At 41.5% G+C, this 18,706-nt stretch overlaps 1 protein-coding gene across 3 annotated transcripts in view; it reads left to right on the top strand.

The window, feature by feature from the left end:
- Positions 1–18,706, top strand: part of ASAP1 (ArfGAP with SH3 domain, ankyrin repeat and PH domain 1) — a 314,103-nt gene that overhangs the window by 231,397 nt on the left and 64,000 nt on the right. For all 3 annotated transcript variants that reach the window (XM_023223822.2, XM_023223807.2, XM_023223814.2), the window contains exons 14-22: positions 1,093–1,256; positions 3,104–3,237; positions 5,106–5,197; positions 10,455–10,641; positions 10,885–10,970; positions 12,131–12,246; positions 12,384–12,451; positions 13,389–13,496; positions 16,810–17,038. In XM_023223822.2, coding sequence (XP_023079590.1) covers positions 1,093–1,256; positions 3,104–3,237; positions 5,106–5,197; positions 10,455–10,641; positions 10,885–10,970; positions 12,131–12,246; positions 12,384–12,451; positions 13,389–13,496; positions 16,810–17,038 — 1,184 coding nt within the window. The remainder of the gene's footprint in view (positions 1–1,092; positions 1,257–3,103; positions 3,238–5,105; positions 5,198–10,454; positions 10,642–10,884; positions 10,971–12,130; positions 12,247–12,383; positions 12,452–13,388; positions 13,497–16,809; positions 17,039–18,706) is intronic.

The raw sequence follows: 18,706 nt of genomic DNA, 5'->3' as shown, positions 1-18,706 counted from the left end.
AGGTCTCAGGAGAGTTACAATTATGGTGGAAGGGCAGCAAACATGTCTTTCTTCACATGGCATCAGGAGAGAGAAGTGTGTGGAGCAAAGAGGAAAGAGCTCCTTATAAAACCATCAGATCTCAACGCACTCACTATCATGAGAACAGCATGGGGGAAACTGCTGCCTTGATCCAATCACCTCCCACAGTGGTCTCTGCCCAGACACGTGGGGATTACAATTCAAGATGAGATTTGGGTGGGGAAACAAATCCAAACCTTATCAATCGTATAATAGGTTTTTTTGTTGTTGATTTCACAAAACACTATATTATGAGCATTTATTCAGTGTCACCCAAAAATTATTTGAAAATGTACACTTTAATGCCTACTTAACTGTTCTACTTTGTGGTTATTTCATGCCTTATTAATCAACTCCCTGTTGTTGGATTTTTAGGTTATTTTAGTAACAAAGGGTTATTTTGTTTGGGACATATGTTAGTCATACTGTATATAAGTAAATAATCTGCAGTCTTCATTTAATACTATAAATGTCATCATGTTTCCATGTTAATATGCCTTTTTCGTAAGTATAAGTTTTTATGGCTGCTAATGAAATATCCCTTCATTTTCACTGTTGGAAGTGTCCCCACTGACATGGACTTGCAGAAAACACATACCTTTTGCTAAACTCCTTTTCCTGGCCCCTCTCCATTTCTCATTCTTTCTTTCTCATCCTTGCATTGGATGGGTCCCTCACTGAGTCCTCTCCATTCCAGCATTCCCTTTATTCAATATGTCCACACAGAAATGCAGTCTCTTTGTATATTCGTTCAAGTCCTCAGTTACATTGATTTTTTACTTTTCTCATCTGCTGCTCTCATCTCTCTCATTTTCCCCTATGTGTCCATTCTTTAACTCTCACCTTCCTTCAAGTTTGATTTCTTTGTTTTTCATCGCTTTATTGCTATTTTGGAAGGGGGCTTCTCTTTTGGAATTACTTGACAAAAGTAGATTTTTTTTTTTTTTTTTTTTTTGCAGTGCCAAAAAAAAAGAAAGAAAAAAAGGCCATGCTCTTATAAAGGCCTTTTTCCTCTTATGTTTTTGCCAACAGATGGATATCAGTATTGACAAATAGCAAAGAAGAGGCCCTAACCATGGCCTTCCGTGGAGAGCAGAGTACGGGAGAGAACAGCCTCGAAGACCTGACAAAAGCCATTATTGAGGATGTCCAGCGGCTCCCAGGGAATGACATTTGCTGCGATTGTGGCTCATCAGGTTTTCATCCCCATATCTGAACAATCATTTACAACATCCTTTCTCTTCCTGTAGAACATAAAATGATCTACTTATTGAAAAACTTTAACCCTTGTGGACACACTCACATACACACACAAAACACATATTCCCAAAGTGATTTTTCCTACCACTGAGCTGCTTTTACCTATCCTGTTTTCTCTACCTGGAAAGCCCCCTCTTGCTCTCCTAGATGTCACTGCCAAAATACTACCTCTCCTGTAAGGTCCGGGTATATAAGCACCATAGACGTTATGGAGAGAGTAGGGGGTGTGGAGTCCACATTTTGTATCACTGTCCGCCACTCACAGCCTGGACAATCTCACACTGAGTCCCTTTACTATTCTGATTCGTAGTTTCCTTATCCTAAAAAAATGGGTCAATAAACCTTTTGCTATGGCACGGTGGCTCACGCCTGTAATCCCAGCACTTTGGGAGGCTGAGGTGAGCGGATCACTTGAGGTCAGGAGTTTGAGACCAGCCTGGGCAACATGGTGAAACCCCATCACTGTTAAAAATTCAAAAACTAGCTGGGCGAGTTGAGGGGCACCTGTAATCCCAGCTACTCAGAAGGATAAGGTAGAAGAATCATTTCAACCTGGGAGGCAGAGGTTGCAGTGAGCCAAGATTGCCCATTGCACTTTAGCGTGGGGGACAGAGCGAGACTGTCTCAAAAAAAAAAAAAAAAAGAAAAAAGAAAATGGTACATGTGAAATCAACTGACATGTGGTACATGATTTTCATTCCTTCCTACTCAGCCACATCCTCCCTAACCTCTATATCACATTGAAGTCACCTTCTCCCAAACTTTTATTTTCAAATATCTCTATATTACCTATGTATTGGCAACAGCTAACATTGAGTATTCCCACTGTACTGAGAATCGTGCTAGGTGTTTTGCTTATCTCAGTGAATCCTTGCAGAACCCCGTGAGCAAGATGCCAATGTTCCCATTTTACAGATGAGGAAACTGGTACTCAAAGAGGTTGAATGACTTGCATAAGGTCACACAGCTAGTAGGAGTCAGAACAAGGATGCAAACCTGGTATTCTTAAGCACTATGATATACTTTTTTTACTGTTTTACTTGTGAAACTGGATTTTCTAAACAAGAAGCCATAAGCACCTCTGAGAGAAGTCTCAGATTTTCGCCATTATTGTGTACATGTATGATAGTGACACACACATTGTCAGGAAATGGCAGGCAGGTAGTAAAATCTCAGGCATTGACCAATCAGGAAGACGCTTGACCCAGAGAGAGACACCTGAAGATTTGGCTAACATAGAAGTAATAGTTCCCACTGTTCTGGGGCCATTGGAGGTTGTAGAAAAAAAGGCCTTAGGTCACTGAAAGAAACATTTGGCGTTCAATATTTACAGCTGTCTTATTACTAAGAGGTGCTCGTGTGGAGGCCGTGGCCAAAAACTGTTGGATTAACCTTAGTTGCAACTTGGAGGTTAATGATGGCTATAGAATCCATTCCCCTATGAGCAGTACTTAATAGACCTTCAATCCATCACTGTCAGAGGTGATAGTGGCAGTGAGGGAACATCTCTCACAGGCCTGAAGGTGTTGCATAAGATCTCTTAAGAAAAGCCTTTCTCACATTTTCACAAGGATAAAGTGCTTAATTTTGTTTTCAATTCAGTATCAAAGGGAAACTTTTATCGTAGCCCCTAGGCTAAACCTCAAGAGTCCATTTCTTCTATTTAAGTCTTTCTTTCATAGTTCTTAACAATTTGTACTACTATTGTTTTAGCTTCCTCTGTAGTTGGCACACTAAAATTAGATGTCTTTTAGTTTCATTGTCTTCAAAATTCTTTCCACAGAACCCACCTGGCTTTCAACCAACTTGGGTATTTTGACCTGTATAGAATGTTCTGGCATCCATAGGGAAATGGGGGTTCATATTTCTCGCATTCAGTCTTTGGAACTAGACAAATTAGGAACTTCTGAACTCTTGGTAAGTAGTGACCTGTACTTGGGAAGAATGATATTATTGTCATGAGTAATTTTAATATATTATTTTGGATTTTTTTATATGTCTGCCAAGTACAAAGAATTATAATTCCTGAATTTTGTGAGTTTGCATAGATGTTTAAAAAGTAACTTTTGTGGTGTGTAATGTTGACTGTTTCTATTTCCTGTTTGAAGAAAGAATGAACCATACATGTCTATAAGTAGCTCAGTGAAATTGGCTCTTTTCTTTTGGGATGGGCTTCTTCAAAACTACTTTTTTCTTTTTGAATTAGTTTTTATATAACTCGCAGAAATAGCAGTTAAACTGAAATGTTCACATTACCTCATGCCTTCTGTTGTAAATAATGACTAAAGAGTTTATCTCAATTTTATTTTTATTATTTCTAAGTTAGTAAAAGTACACATGAATTATGAGTGGCTTGTTAACTATTGTCATAAAACCGGCTACTCTCTAGCCCATAACTTCTTTAGGTAGTAAGGGAAGAAATTGTGTGAAGTTGTGGTGCTTAGCTTCTTAATCCAAAAAAGGGTTATGTACACCTAAACTTGTTTTCCTTTACCCTCTGCCCTTCCCATCATGAGTCACCCAGATTTGGAGTTGTCATCAGGTCCAAATTGCTCCCCGAGATATACCAAAATACCGAAGGGGAGCCCTATTTGGCATCCCCCAAGTAGGATGCCTACTGGACAAATGCCCTGTCTTGCATAATTTTAACACTGGTGCACTGTGAAAGAGTCTTTGTACTAAGAGTGAAATTTTTAAAATAAAATATGACTTCTCAGACAGGAGGCTCACCCTTGAGCAGAACCTGAGTGAACCTGGGCTCAAAAAAGCTGAATGTCTAACTTATCAGTAGCCTTGACCAAAAAGGGCAGTTAGTGACCCAGCCAGCAGCCCTGGCCATCTGAGCATTCACTAAGCAATTGTGATCTGTCTTGTGTTGTATGCACAATACAAAACATTCCTTCTAATTTAGAAGGTAGGAAGTTACCATGCTGATACTTGGCTCCCTAGTTCACTTCAGGATTATAGAGAAAAGACACAGACTTAATACCTGTAACACATTCTTCTTTAGTGCACAAATGATGTCCCTCATCTCCTTGACCTGTATTAATGAAACCCAATTTGATGACAAGAAAGAGGAAAGTCCAAATCCTAAATGTTTGCCATGCAATAAACCCAAGATTTTTTCCTCAAAGACATGGTTGCGTGTATGTTTCTTAAACTTTGCATCCCAAAATTATATCATAAAATTATTAGAGGCCCTTCAGAAGAAATTTTCTTAGAATGCTTTTGAACCCAGAAGCAAAATGCTTCCTGGGTCCTCTGCTGCCTGTAGCATCTTAATCTCTACCCAAAGACAATCAATCCTGTGTCCTTTTCTGTCCTGGGAGTAAATTTGTTCAATATAAAAAGGAAACGTGATGGTGGTTGAAAAGCTATTGCTGTTCATTAAAAGTTTAGCCTAGATTCACAAATGGAGCCCGCTCTCTGTAATCTCAGATAGTTTGTATGTGTGTAGAACCAGATTCTGTTCTAGCGTTTATCACATATTTGTAGACATGATTGATTTCCTTGTCAGTGGCCCCACTAGACTCTGAGCACCTGTGGAAAGGAAACGTAGTTTACCCATTTCTGCATTTCCAGCACTTAGTTTGGTGCTTGGCACATGGTAGATGCTCAGTAAATATTTGTTGACCACATGGATGGTGGTTTGTATCCTGAGTCAAATGAGGGAAAATACATATTCATAAATCTCAAAAGCAAATAAGCAAATAATAGGAGACTTAATTAGTAGCAAAGAGTTTGCTATATTGTGGTTTTGTTCTTTTTTTTTTTTTCTGTTACAGCTGGCCAAGAATGTAGGAAACAATAGTTTTAATGATATTATGGAAGCAAATTTACCCAGCCCCTCACCAAAACCCACCCCTTCAAGTGATATGTAAGTATTTGTGGTATATTGAACTTTTTTTTTTACCATTCTATAATTGTTTTTCCCTAAAAACTTCTTAGTTTTTTTTTTTTTTTTTTGGCTGGGCGCGGTGGCTCATGCCTGTAATCCAACCACTTTGGGAGGTCGAGGCGGATGGATCACGAGGTCAGGAGATCAAGACCATCCTGGCTAACACGGTGAAACCCGTCTCTATTAAAAATTTTGAAAAAAAATTAGCCGGGCGTGGTGGCAGGCACTTACAGTCCCAGCTACTCTGGAGGCTGAGGCAGGAGAATGGCATGAACCCGGGAGGCAGAACTTGCAGTGAGCCGAGATTGCACCGCTGCACTCCAGCCTGGGCAACAGTGGGAGACTCCATCTCAAAAAAAAAAAAAAAGGTCTTTAGTTTTTTACAGTTTTTGTTTGTTTGTTTTTCAGAGCAAACCCCATTGTCAGGGGAAAGCAGAGCAAAGAAAAGTATTTAGAAATGTATTTCTAGGATGCACAGATTCTTTTCACCCTCACCTTCCCCTAGGTAGCTGCAGCTGAGTACCTGTTCTGTGAAGCACAGATCGTCATGGGGGCAGTTCTCTCAAAAACATGGCATATTGTGATAAGTAAGAGATATTCAAAGACAATGGGAAATTCCTGTTAGCCTGGCAAAAATCCAAATGCTTAAAAACGCACTCAGCAAGACTGGGGAAACTGACATTCTGTCTCATAATATTGCCAGTGGGAGTACAAAACGGTACACTATGAAAAACAAATTAACCATATTTACCAAAATTATAAATGTACTTAACCCTTTGACTCGGCAGTCCCACTCCTGGGAATTTATTCCTATTCCATAATACAAAGAGATTAGGAACAAAAGAACGTCTGTAGGCATCTGATGAAATAGTCTATGGCAGAGTCACACAACAGAACACTGAGATGGAAAAACAAAAGCACAAATTACACTGAAAAGCTTTTCAAAAGTTCATTTGATTGTAAAACTACCATGAACAAATAAGACCTAAGTTTTACTTTACCAACTTGATAACAGCAAGTGCTCAAGCACATACACAGTGCAGTCGCCCACACCAGCATTTTTGAAATGTTTGCATGACCCAAACCTTGAAGGCACTGCTGCCAGATGAATGTCATAACAGCATGGATTTGTATGTCCTGTTTCTCACGTGGGAAGCAGCATCAGCATCACCTGGTCAGCTTTGCGCCTCATCTAGTCATTTGGCCTCTGTTAGGCTTTCGTCTTCAAAATGTCTGTGGTTCTCCAGTATCACTAATGTTGTGGTTAAGGTCACAGATTTTGGAGCCAGACTGCTGGATTTCATATCATAGCTCTGCCTTTTCCTGAACTATGTGACTTTGGACAAGTAACTTTAATTGTCTGTGCCTTAGTTTCCTCATCCAGAACATATATCTACCTCATAGGGTTGTGGTGACAATTAAAGGGCTTGAATAAAAAGTGCTCGGAGCAGCATTTGGTCTACAGTTAGTGCTGTATAAGTATCTATTATTATTATCATTATTATTATTGGTCTGTAGTAAGTGCTGTATAAGTATTTACTACTACTACTATTATTACTTCCTTGTTTGGCCAGTGACCCAGAGGCATAAAGTGAACCTCTTGTAACATGCAGTTTGATCACTCATTTAGTCTTTGATCAAATCCTTATGAGGCAGCTTCCCTGCTTCAGGCACTCTTGTAGGTGCTGAAGATGCAATAGCAAACAAGACAGAGTTTCTGTCCTGCTTACAGGACCTCTGAGGAGAGGATAACACGGAATTAAAAAGTCGGTAATACAATTACACATTGTATTAGGTGTTATGAAGAAAGTACAACAAGAGGAGGTGTTGAAGTGTGTGGGGAAGGGGAAGGGTTGAAGGTGGGGAAAGTGCAGAGCTGAGGGGCATGAAGGCCCCCTCCCTGGGGGAAGCAGCCAGGCAGCTGAAACAGTCATTGTGGGTGCCCCAAGGGGCAGAAGGAAGATGTGGAGGGAGAGAACTGAGCAAGAGGGAGATGGGGGGGAATGCTGGGCAAGATGGAGATGGGGCCAGATCATGTAGGTCATGGACTGCCTGGGGATTTGATTGTGTAATTGAGAGGTTTTAAACAGGAGTGGCATGATCTGAGTTGTTTTCTAAATTATCTTTTTTTTTGGGTGGGGGGGGGATGGAGTTTCACTCTCATTGCCCAAGCTGGAGTGCAATAACGTGATCTTGGCTCACTGCAACCTCCACTTCCCGGGTTCAAGCAATTCTCCTGTCTCAGCCTCCCGAGTAACTGGGATTACAGGCATGCGCCACTACACCCGACTAGTTTTCTGTATTTTTAGTAGAGAAGGGGTTGCTTCATGTTGGTCAGGCTGGTCTTGAACTCCTGACCTCAGGTGATTCGCCTGCCTTGGCCTCCCAATGTGCTGGGATTACAGGCATGAGTCAGCGCGCCTGGCCTCTTAAACTGATGATGTGATACTGGTTCTCAACCAAGGGTGACTTTGCCCCCAGAGGATACTTGGCAATGTCTGGAGATAGTCTAGTTGTCATGACTTGGACAGGTGCTACAGGCACCTGGTGGGTAGAGAGGTCTGGGGTGGTGCTAAACATCCTACAGTGCATAGGACAGCTGTCAAGAGAAAAGAATTACCCAGCCCCAAACGTCAGTAGGGCTGAGAATGAGAAACCCAGATGTAGCTGATGTGTGAAGGACAGACTTGTGGGAAATGTGACGGGGCCTGGGTGCCTATGGAAACAGACAGGGAAGAAGCTGTTAGACTAGATCCACTGAGCACTGAAGGTAAACTGGACAAAGGTGGTAGCAATGAAGGTAATGAAATGTGGTTGACTTTCCAATATATTTTGAAGGGAGAGCCAACAGTTTTAATATGAGATGTTAAAGACGCTGTCAAGATGACACCCAAGGTTTTACATCTAGGTAAATAGATAGTAGCGTTAATGAAAACAGAGTAGATAAGGAGAGGACTGGGTTTAGGGGACAGAGGAGAAAAGTTGTCTTTATCAGCCATAGGACTAGAATTCTAGCGTCCAGATTTCCAGACAAATCTATTTTCCACTGTCCCTATTACTTCAATGTCAGAAAACCTTAAATTGCAGGGGACCATGGGCTCAGTGCCCATAAAAATTTGAAGGCATTGTGCCTAGTAAGAGGCCAGGTACTTCCTATGGCCACAGAATTAGCGACCTAAGGGTAGAGGTGATTTTCAAGGTGATTGTGTGATACTTGAGCACCCTCTGCATCATTTCTTCCAATAATTATGTGGGCATCTGCGTGATATTTCCAGTGACAGTAAGCCACCTGCAGACATTCCTGAAATGCAGATGAATGCGTAGCAACAGTAATCTAAGATCTACCTCCCCGCAACTTTGCATCTTTAAGCCTAGTTTTGCCTTCCCAGATAATAATTGGGGAGGAAGCTTTGAAATGAACCCCTAACACGTGCATCACTCTTTGTTCCTTACCCATAATCTTGCTTCCTTGGAAGACAGCTATGATTACTAATATTTCACAGGTAAGGAAACTGAGACTCAATGAGAACTTGATTTACCCAGGGTCACATAGTTAGCATGTGGTCTCAGACTTGAATCAAGAGCCATTTAATTTTTAAGATTGCTGCTCCATCCGTCAACACAGTAGCTGCCTTTCACACTTTATGTAAGACACATGCAGCAGAGGCCTCAGAAGCCAGGCTTGGGCCATTCTTTTGATTACTGGAAGTCCTCTACTTCATCAGGCTCTTGCCATCCTAAAAGGACTTTGACCTAAGCATAAAGGACACCCATGAGCATAAGATCTTGGTTACTTAGTAGAATCAGTTGATCTTTTCTCAACTGCACAGGGTTGAGAAAAGACCAGAGGCTGTGTGCCATCATCAACCAGCTCAACTGTTTTTACTGCCAACCCAGAATGAAAGAAAAAGGTACCAGCACAGTGTTAAACTGTGTTGCCTGACTGTGGGGTGTTGGAAACAGCAGCAGCTTCCACAGGTGGAATACATATTTTTGAGCAAGAAAGTTTATGTCCTTTGTGTTAGAGCCCTCTCAGAAGGAAGAAAACACTTCTTAGGCACTGTACATCCTTTAATTCAAAATATACCAATGTCTTATCCCCATTTTCAGATTTAAAAAAAACTCAAGCTCATGATGATTAAGCAGTTTCCCATGGTCACACAGCTGGGATGCTGTAGAACTAAGATTTAATCCAAAGTTCATTTACTGTCTTTATTAATTAGCTCATATAACTGGGAAATTCAAGGGGTGGATTCAGGTGCAGCTGGATCCAGGCTTAACAGCATCACATGGACGCCAGCTCTGTTTCCCTGACTCTTACCTCTCCTTTCCTCTGAGCTGACTTCCATTTTAGTCTTTCCCCAGAGGTGGCCAAGGCGACCATTGGACCACTTAGGTCGTATACTCAACCCTGTGGCTGGGAGGTGAGCTCAGTCCCACCAGAAACACTTGAACTGAAGTAAGGAAGGCGATTCTCAAGAGAAGGAAAAAGTACCACACCCCTTCAGACTTTGGGCATGTTATCCACGAGGTCTCCTGCTCCCATACTGAAACCTATGCAGGAAAGACAGCTCATCTTCACCCCTTTGGAGCTCAATGCCTGACCTGGGGGAGTTGCTTTAGTGACAGCTTTTCTGAGCCTTAGTTTCCTCACCTATAAAATAGAGAGTTATGGCCGGGTGCAGTGGCTCACGCCTGTAATCCCAACACTTTGGGAGGCCAATGCAGGAGGATTGCTTGAGCTCAGGAGTTGAAGACCAGCCTGGACAGCAGAGCAAGACCTCATCCTTTTAAAAATTTTATAAAATAAAATAAAAAGGGAGTTATATCAGACGACAAAAATCCTTTCCATGAAGCTCTGAAAACTTTTAATTGGTCTTTCAGAATGTTTAACTTCTTAATTTTTTTAATTTCTTCATATGCTTGTATATCAGAGTTTGAAGTATTTATAAATAGTTGATTTCTCATGCTGTTGGTCAAGGTGAAAAAGAAATCTGTGATTTATGTGCCCGTTTACTTTGTAACTATATCTGTTACCTGTATATATTAGTAAATATATATTATTTTCTTTATTCTGTCGCTATTGGAGTAATTTGGTCTAAAACATGGTTTACTTGAATGGTGCAAAGAAGCGTATCTTAATTAAAATAACTTATCAAAGAGAATGTTTATCAGAAAAATGTAAACCTTTCTTAGCACTTGGAAAATAAAAATTCTTTATTTTGTTCTGTTTTAGGACTGTACGAAAAGAATATATCACTGCAAAGTATGTAGATCATAGATTTTCAAGGAAGACCTGTTCAACTTCATCAGCTAAACTAAATGAATTGCTTGAGGCCATCAAATCCAGGGATTTACTTGCACTAATTCAAGTCTATGCAGAGGGGGTAGAGCTAATGGAACCACTGCTGGAACCTGGGCAGGTAAGGCCTCACTAAAATCATAGGATAAAAAGTAGTGCGGAAAATCAGTTTAAAAGGTGACTTATTTTAACATTATACCATATAATGAGACTCTTATACATTGGGTGGCCATGTCTAAATCAAGAGAATATGAGAGTGAAAAGGTCTGCTCCTTATAATTACTTGGGGGGCAACTGATATATATGAAGCCTCCCTTGGCAGAGCATATTATCGACTTACTTGTATTTTTCTTTCCCTTTTTAGGAGCTTGGGGAGACAGCCCTTCACCTTGCCGTCCGAACTGCAGACCAGACATCTCTCCATTTGGTTGACTTCCTTGTACAAAACTGGTATCATTTTTGTTTTCTCTGTTGAATTACTTGAATTGGCCTTATAAATTAACACAAACCAGTCCTATGAGTGGCGTAGATCAGGAATTGGCAAGCTTTTTCTGTATCGCGCTAGATACAAAAATTATTTTTGGCTTTGCAGGCATGAAGTCTCTCTGTCAGAGCTATTCACTTCTGCGATGGTAGTGTGAAAGCAGCCATAGACAGTGTGTAAACAAGCAAGTGTGGTTGTATTCCAATAAAACTTTATTACTTTATTTGTAAAAACAGACAGTGAACCAGATATGGCCTACAGGCTGTAGTTTGCCATCCCTTGGCCTTAATAAATGTAAAATTATGTCTGTATGCAAAAATCTGCTGCACAGATGGACACATTTCCTAACCATTAGGAGAGGTTAAAAAAGAGAAGACTTAACAGCACAGGTCAACCAGATTTGTAAGTTTTCATTGTTCATAAATTCATTAAGACAGCAGCAATGTGTGTGGCTGGATCAATAGCTCATTCAAGTTTGGGATATACTGATGGGAGTATAAGAGTGAACATAGGAGGTTTGGACTTGCTGGATTCTTTATTCTTTATCTGTTCTGTAAGCAACAGATTATGAGAAGGAACTAGAGCTCATCCAAAGAAGATGATCAAAATAGTGAGGGGATTTGAACCCATATAGGAAGAGTGGTACATAGACACAAGCCACATTGTAGAAAAGTCCAGGCTTCTTCCTCAGAGACAATATAGCATAGTGGCTCAAAGCATTGGCTCCAGAGACAGATTACCTGTGTTCAGATATCCCTGCTTCACCATCCCTATCTTAAAAATCTTGAAAGCAAGCACTTCAGCCTCTCTGCGCTTCAGGTTTTTCTATCTGTAAAATAGGTTATTATTAGTACTTACCCCATCAGATGGTTGTAAAGATTCAATGAACTAATACATGTAAACATTAAGAAACAGTGTCTGTCCCATAGTACCTGGCACTCTGAATAAATGCTGGCTGTTATCACTGTATTGCTTGTAAATCTAGGTTAGAAACATCATAATTTTCTCTGTTGTAATAATTAGGTCTCAAATTTGACTCAGTTGTCAGCACAAAAATAAGTGGCTAATCTATAGTTGTAAGTTATAGAGTAAGTCATTTTTTTCTAATAATCATCTAATTTTTCAGTGGGAACCTGGATAAGCAGACGGCCCTGGGAAATACAGTTCTACACTACTGTAGTATGTATGGTAAACCTGAGTGTTTGAAGCTTTTGCTCAGGAGCAAGCCCACTGTGGATATAGGTAAGAGTGTGTCCCAGTGTCTTCATGACTGTATTAAAAGCATGTGTTGCATGTTACATTGTAATTTGATTATTGTTCCTTGCCTTCTTAAGGTGTTTCCTAGATAATTATGCAAATTAATTTTTTCCCTGTTTCAGTTAACCAGGCTGGAGAAACTGCCCTAGACATAGCAAAGAGACTGAAAGCTACCCAGTGTGAAGATCTGGTAAGCAAAATGGATGTGGGAGATTTATTAGACTTTGGGTGCCTTAAAAGTGTCATTCTGAGAAGCTAGAATTGAATATTTAAAATGCAGATTCTTTTTTTAACATTGGCTAAAGAAAATCAGATAAGCAATGTGCTACATTAGAAAAAGTGGTAGATTGATAAATTTGTCATCCACGTGCTTTTGGAATGCAGTTAAAGGAGATGAAAGGCATTACAGAAGTATTATTACCAGATCGGCTTGTGGATTGAGGTCATGCTTTTTATTTCCCAGACCATAAGACTTTCTCTGCAGCTTAACAGTAAAGAATTATTTGAGAAGCTGCTCCAAAAATTGGGCAAGTAAAGCTCAGAGTGCAGTGGTCTTCAAAATGTTAACACACTCTTCTCCCAGCCGCTCCCCTTCCTGTGCACATTCACCTTTTTTGACCCCACTAGTTCTTGCTTAGCAAGTCAGGGCCTTCACATTAGTGTGATTCTCTTGAGTTTCGGCTAAGTGCCAGGTTCCAGGCTCACCAGTTGGGCCTTTTTATTCTTAAAGAATCCTTTGAGACAATTATCCTTGCTCCCATTTTATGAATGAGAAAATGGAGCCACAGATTGGACTGGGACCTTAAAAGCCTACCTCTTAAACTTCAAAGACTCATTTTGCCGTTCAGCCAGGAATTTGCAAGTTTGAGGCCCATTTAATAAGAAGAAAGCTTTTAATTTTGGAGACAAGTCATCAAAATAAAGAAGGCTCTGCCTCCAATTGTTTGCATTTCTTCTTGAGCCTGTCACATAGCAGTACAGCTTGTCTAATCAGAGTGTTGCCTGTAGTACACCTACAGATGATTCATGGAAAACTAGGAATAAGGTGGGATTTGCTCAGTGTTTGTGTAATATTGGGATGTTTCAGCATTTAAATTAAAATGGTGCACATTTGCTGTTCCTTCCAGCTTTCCCAGGCTAAATCTGGAAAGTTCAATCCACATGTCCATGTAGAATATGAGTGGAATCTTCGACAGGAGGAGATGGATGAAAGCGATGATGATCTGGATGACAAAGTGAGTGTAAATTATGTCCTCGAATTCCTTAACACTTACCCCAACTTTTCTACTTTGTGGAGACAAGATCCATTTCTGGTGAGATTGATTGATTGTGGTTTTATGATCTGATGTACCAGGGCCATTTTTGTTGTTCAGTCCTCATTGGGCACCATTTAACAGCTATGTTAAGGTTGTCCAGAAACAGAGCCAACAGGATAGGGAGAGAGAAAGAGAATTTTTTTTTTAAGGAATTGTCTCACATGATTGAAGGTGCTGTCAAATTCAAAATGCATAGGGCAGGCCAGCAGGCTGGAAATCCCAGCAGGAGTTAACGTTGCAGTCTTCAGGCTAAAGACAGTCTGGAGGCAGCATTCCTTCCTCTTTGGGGGACCTCAGTCTTTTCTCTTAAGGCCTTTCTTTGGCCGATTAGGTGAGGCACACCCACATCATGAAGGGTAGTTCCCTTGACTTGAAATCTACTCATTTAAATGGTAATTGCATCTAAAAAATTCCTTTACGGTAACATCCAGACTAGTGTTTTACCAAACACCAGGACACTGTAGCCTGTTGACACATAAAATTGACCATGAGGCTGGGCATGGTGGTTTATGCCTATAATCCCAGCGCTTTGGGAGGCCAAGGCAGAACTATTGCTTGAGGCCAGGAATTCAAGACCAACCTAAGCAAAATGGTCTCTATAAAGCAAATGGATCAATCAATAAAACGTGATGGTGCTACTGGAGAAGCTGAGGCAGGAGGATTGCTTGAGCCCAGGAGTTTGAGGCTGCAATGAGCTATGATCATTGCATTCTGGCCTGAATGACAGAGCAAGACCCTTTATCTTAAAAAAAAAAAAAAAAAAGTAAACAAAAAACCTTCAAAACAAGTAATTAGTAAGTAAATAACAGTTGTTATTTATTGAACATAATCATGCATCATATAATAACATTTCGGTTTACAACACACTGCGTACTCAATGGGGATCCCTATAAGATTAAAATGGAACTGAAAAATAGCCGTCACTTAGTGATGCCATAGATGTCATAATACCGTAGTGCAACGCATTCCTCAGATGGTTGTGGGGATGTTGGTATAAACCAACCTACTGCGCTGAGTTGTATAAAAATGTACAATAATATCCTAGGCCTTCGCTCACACCCAGGGCAGCTTCCAGTCCTTCGAGCTCCATTCATGGAACGTGTCCTACATAGATGTACCATTTTTTAATCTTATATACCATATTTTTATTTTACCTCTTCTATGTTTAGATACACAAGTAATTACTATTGTGTTACAGTTGTTTATAATGTTTAGTACAGTAACATGCTGTACAGATTTGTAGCCTGGGAGCAGTAGGCTATACCATATAGCCTAGGTGTGTAGTAGGCTCTCCCATCTAGGTTTGTGTAAGTATACTCTATGATGTTTGCATAAGAATGAAATCACCTAACACATTTCTCAGAATGTATGCCCATCATTAAGGAATTATGTTCATTAAATATGGATTAGGCAGATTTAAGTGCTTATGTTACCTCAGATCGTCTTTACTGAAAGTCCATAACCGGGTGCAGTGGCTCACACCTGTAATCCCGGCACTTTGGGAGGGTGAGACGGGTGGATTGCTTGAGCCCAGAAGCTTGAGACCAGCCTGGGCAACATAGTGAAACCCTCTCTCTACAAAAAATACAAAAATTAGCTGGCCGTGGTGGTGTGCACCTGTGGTCCCAGCTGCTCGGGAGGCAGAGGTGGGAGAATCGCCTGAGCCCAGGAACTCAAGGCTATGGTGAGCCAAGATCGTGCCACTGCACTCCAGCCTGGGTGTGGGTGTTTGAGTAAGACCCTGTCTCAGAGAGAAAAAAAAAAAAAGTACATAAGGGACATTGTTATCCCCATTTTACAGAAGAGAAAACTTACAAAGAGAATTTAGCAATTTGTCTAAAGTCTCCCAGCTAGTAAACACAGTTTGGAGGATTAAACCCAGTTCTCACTGAGTTTTCCTTATAGGCAGTTAACTACCTCTGAAAGTTCATTCATGCATTAATTGATTGCCTATGTATTGGACTTTTCCTCTGTCCCAGGCAGGATGTAAGGAATGGCCAAAGAGGTCCTCAAAGCCTTAACAACTTTAAGAGGTAATAAATTATAATACAATGTGATAATCATTATAAGAGTTTGGAAAAATTCCTGAGAGGTATTCAGAGGACCAAGCAGCTGCCTCAGTCTACTTTCTCAAGGACATTGGAGACCGGTTTCTAAGGATAGGTAGAAACTTGCCTGGGAAAGAAGTGGGGTAGAATGCATCATTCCAGAACACCATATGCCAAGGGAAGGAGTCGTGGTAGAGCCTGGATGTCTGAGGAATGGAGAGAAGCACTTTGTGTGAGACGCATTCACCTGGCTGGGTGGGGAGAGGCAGGCAGCTGCCTTGTAGAGTCAGGCAAACCAGATCAGGATGACTTTGTGGGCCAAGTTTGGCCTTTGGGTTTTTGTGCAAGCAGTCAGAAGCCCACAGAGGTTTATTGTCTAAAGAGCAAGGTTTCCCACCAGCTCTCGCTGCAGTGTGGAAAATGGACTGGAGGAAGGAAACTGGAGAAGGGGCCATTCTGGAGGCTAGCGCTGCAGTGGGAGCTGGTGAGCACCTGCACTAGGAGTGGCTTCGAGGGGTGTTTCCAAGGTGAATGCAGGAACCAGGGACTCCAGGTGACACTGAGGTTTCTAACTTGGGCAGTTGAATGGATCCTAATGCTATCACCACAAGCACAAATACCAGAGACACCTCATGGGCCATTGGTTTGGAACACAAGTCATTGGGGTTGGATTTACAGGTCTGTAAGTCATTATTGTGTAGGGGGCAGTGGGTGTGAATCTGTTTACTCTGCAGGGGGATATAAAATGAGAAAAGAGGCAAAGAATGAGAACTTCAACATTAAAGCATTGAGCAGAGAAGAAAACTTAATGTAGCAAATTAGAAATAGATGGAAATACTATTCAAATGTTGCTAAAAAAAAAAAAAAAAGTCCTGCATTCTGAAGGTGTTTGCTAATTAAAGGTTAAATCTACCTGTGACCTTACTGTGCTTCTGACACTGCTGCTGATCCTAACCAGTGTTGCACTAGTGTGATTATTCATAGTGGTGAAAGATATAAAAGTGTGATATCTAGATCCTCCCCTTGTACTGTGTGACTACCATGAGGCTCGTTGTGGCTGACCTCATAAAGCTCAGAGAGCCACAGGAACCCAGATTCCCACCTAAGCCTGCCCTGCAGAGGCCCTCTGTACACCTGAAGGGTGGTCCTTGATTATTATTTCACCTTCTTATTTCATCTGCCAGCCAAGCCCCATCAAGAAAGAGCGCTCGCCCAGACCTCAGAGCTTCTGCCACTCCTCCAGCATCTCCCCCCAGGACAAGCCGGCACTGCCAGGATTCAGCACTCCAAGGGACAAACAGCGGCTCTCCTACGGAGCCTTCACCAACCAGATCTTCGTCTCCACAAGCACAGACTCGCCCACATCACCAACCACGGAGGCTCCCCCTCTGCCTCCTAGAAACGCCGGGAAAGGTATGGGCTTTGAGAAGGGCTTGTGACTCCACTCTCAGAGCTGGTAGTCTAGCCAGCTTTGAGGTAAGAATTGCAAGTTACATTTGAGTGGCGTGGATCGTGTTGTCAGGAGCAGCTTGAAATAGGGACCATGCCATTTGCCAGGCACCAAGAGCAGGACAGGCAGTGCTGTGGGCACTCTTTGTGCATTATTTGTGTTAACCTCACAACAACCCTGTGAAGTATGTGCTTTTGTGCCCATTTTACAGTAGAGGAAACTAAGGCTTAGTGAGGTACACTGACTTGCCCAAGGTCACACCACTGGTAAGAGGTAAAGTTGAAATTCAATCCGAGGTCCACGTGGCTCCAGAACCTGTACTTTTTATATTGTGGAGTAGAATTTCAGTTCTCTGGAAAGTTACTTTTCTCTGCGTTAAAATGCCTCTCTTTTGAAGATGCTAGTAATACTAGTGGTAGTTAATAGTTATGGAGCACTTGCCTATGAGAGGCTCTACGCCTAGTACTTCTCATGTAGTGGTCTCAAAATGAGGTAGGTACTGTTATGTAATTACTGGCATCATGTAGATTAGGGGATTTGTTCAGAGATACTGAGTAATTGACCTATAGTTCTCAGCTACTGGGGATTCTAACACAGGTTCTGTGTGACCAAAGCCCATTCTCTTGTACTCTCTAATGAAGATCATTTTTCCAGAGACAGTACTTGGAGAGGAATTTCTTTTCCCTTGAGACAGGTCTTGCTCAGTTGCCTCCATCTCCGGGGCTCAAGTGATCCTGATCCTCCCACCTCAGCCTCCCAAATAGCTAGAATCACAGGTGCGTGGCACCATGCCCAGCTTTTTTTTTTTTTTTTTTGGTAGAGATGAGGTCTTGCTGTGTTGCCCAGGCTGGTCTTGAATTCCTGTACTCAACTGATTCTTCCACCTTGACACCCCAAGGTGCTGGGATTACAGGCATGAGCCACTGTGCCCAGACAAGGAATCCTACTCAGAGGAGGGTGGTTGTGCTGTGTGTTGTCAAATGTCTCATAGGGCTGGCACCTCAGGCTAACATTAAAGTGTTGTCCTAGCCAGTAGGGATAATTGAGAGGTACCCAGAGCTATAGCTTCAAGTTTGGTCTTCGCCAGTGAATCCAAATGCAGGGTTCTCCCTGTGTGCTCAGCTCGTGCTCCCACAGGTTTCAAGGCCTCTCGCTACACAATGCCATGCCTATTTGAATCACACTAGGGCTATTTTCTGGGAAATGTGAGCTTTATTCAAAACAGTGTTTTTTCAGAGCTTATTCTCTATTGAAATAGTGTTATAAATGGGAGCTGTGTTCTTAGAGAGACCCCAAATGGCCTCATAGATCATAATGTAACGGAGAGAAGTTAAAATAACGCTTTGGCATGAACAGCTACCCTCAAAGATAACCAGTGGCCACACAGTAATAGTGCATGTAAGCCAAAGGTCTAACCCACCAGTGTTTGCTTACCATTCCATGCATTGTACTAAAATGTATGTTTTTAAATCACTCACATATCAAGCTGCAGGTCTGTAGTGTAAGAATGCTGTGTTGCTGCTTCCCTGTGGGTAATGGCATTCCCCATCAGGGTAGCAGTCTGACGTAGAGCAGAGATTCTCTTTCTGCACCCTACAGAGGACTGTGAGAAGCCTCCAGACCAAATACAA

Source organism: Piliocolobus tephrosceles, chromosome 7 (genome assembly GCF_002776525.5).
Source record: "Piliocolobus tephrosceles isolate RC106 chromosome 7, ASM277652v3, whole genome shotgun sequence".
NCBI lineage: Eukaryota > Metazoa > Chordata > Mammalia > Primates > Cercopithecidae > Piliocolobus > Piliocolobus tephrosceles.
The sequence above is the reverse complement of the archived record's forward strand: the minus strand, read 5'-3'. Positions and strand labels throughout refer to the sequence as shown.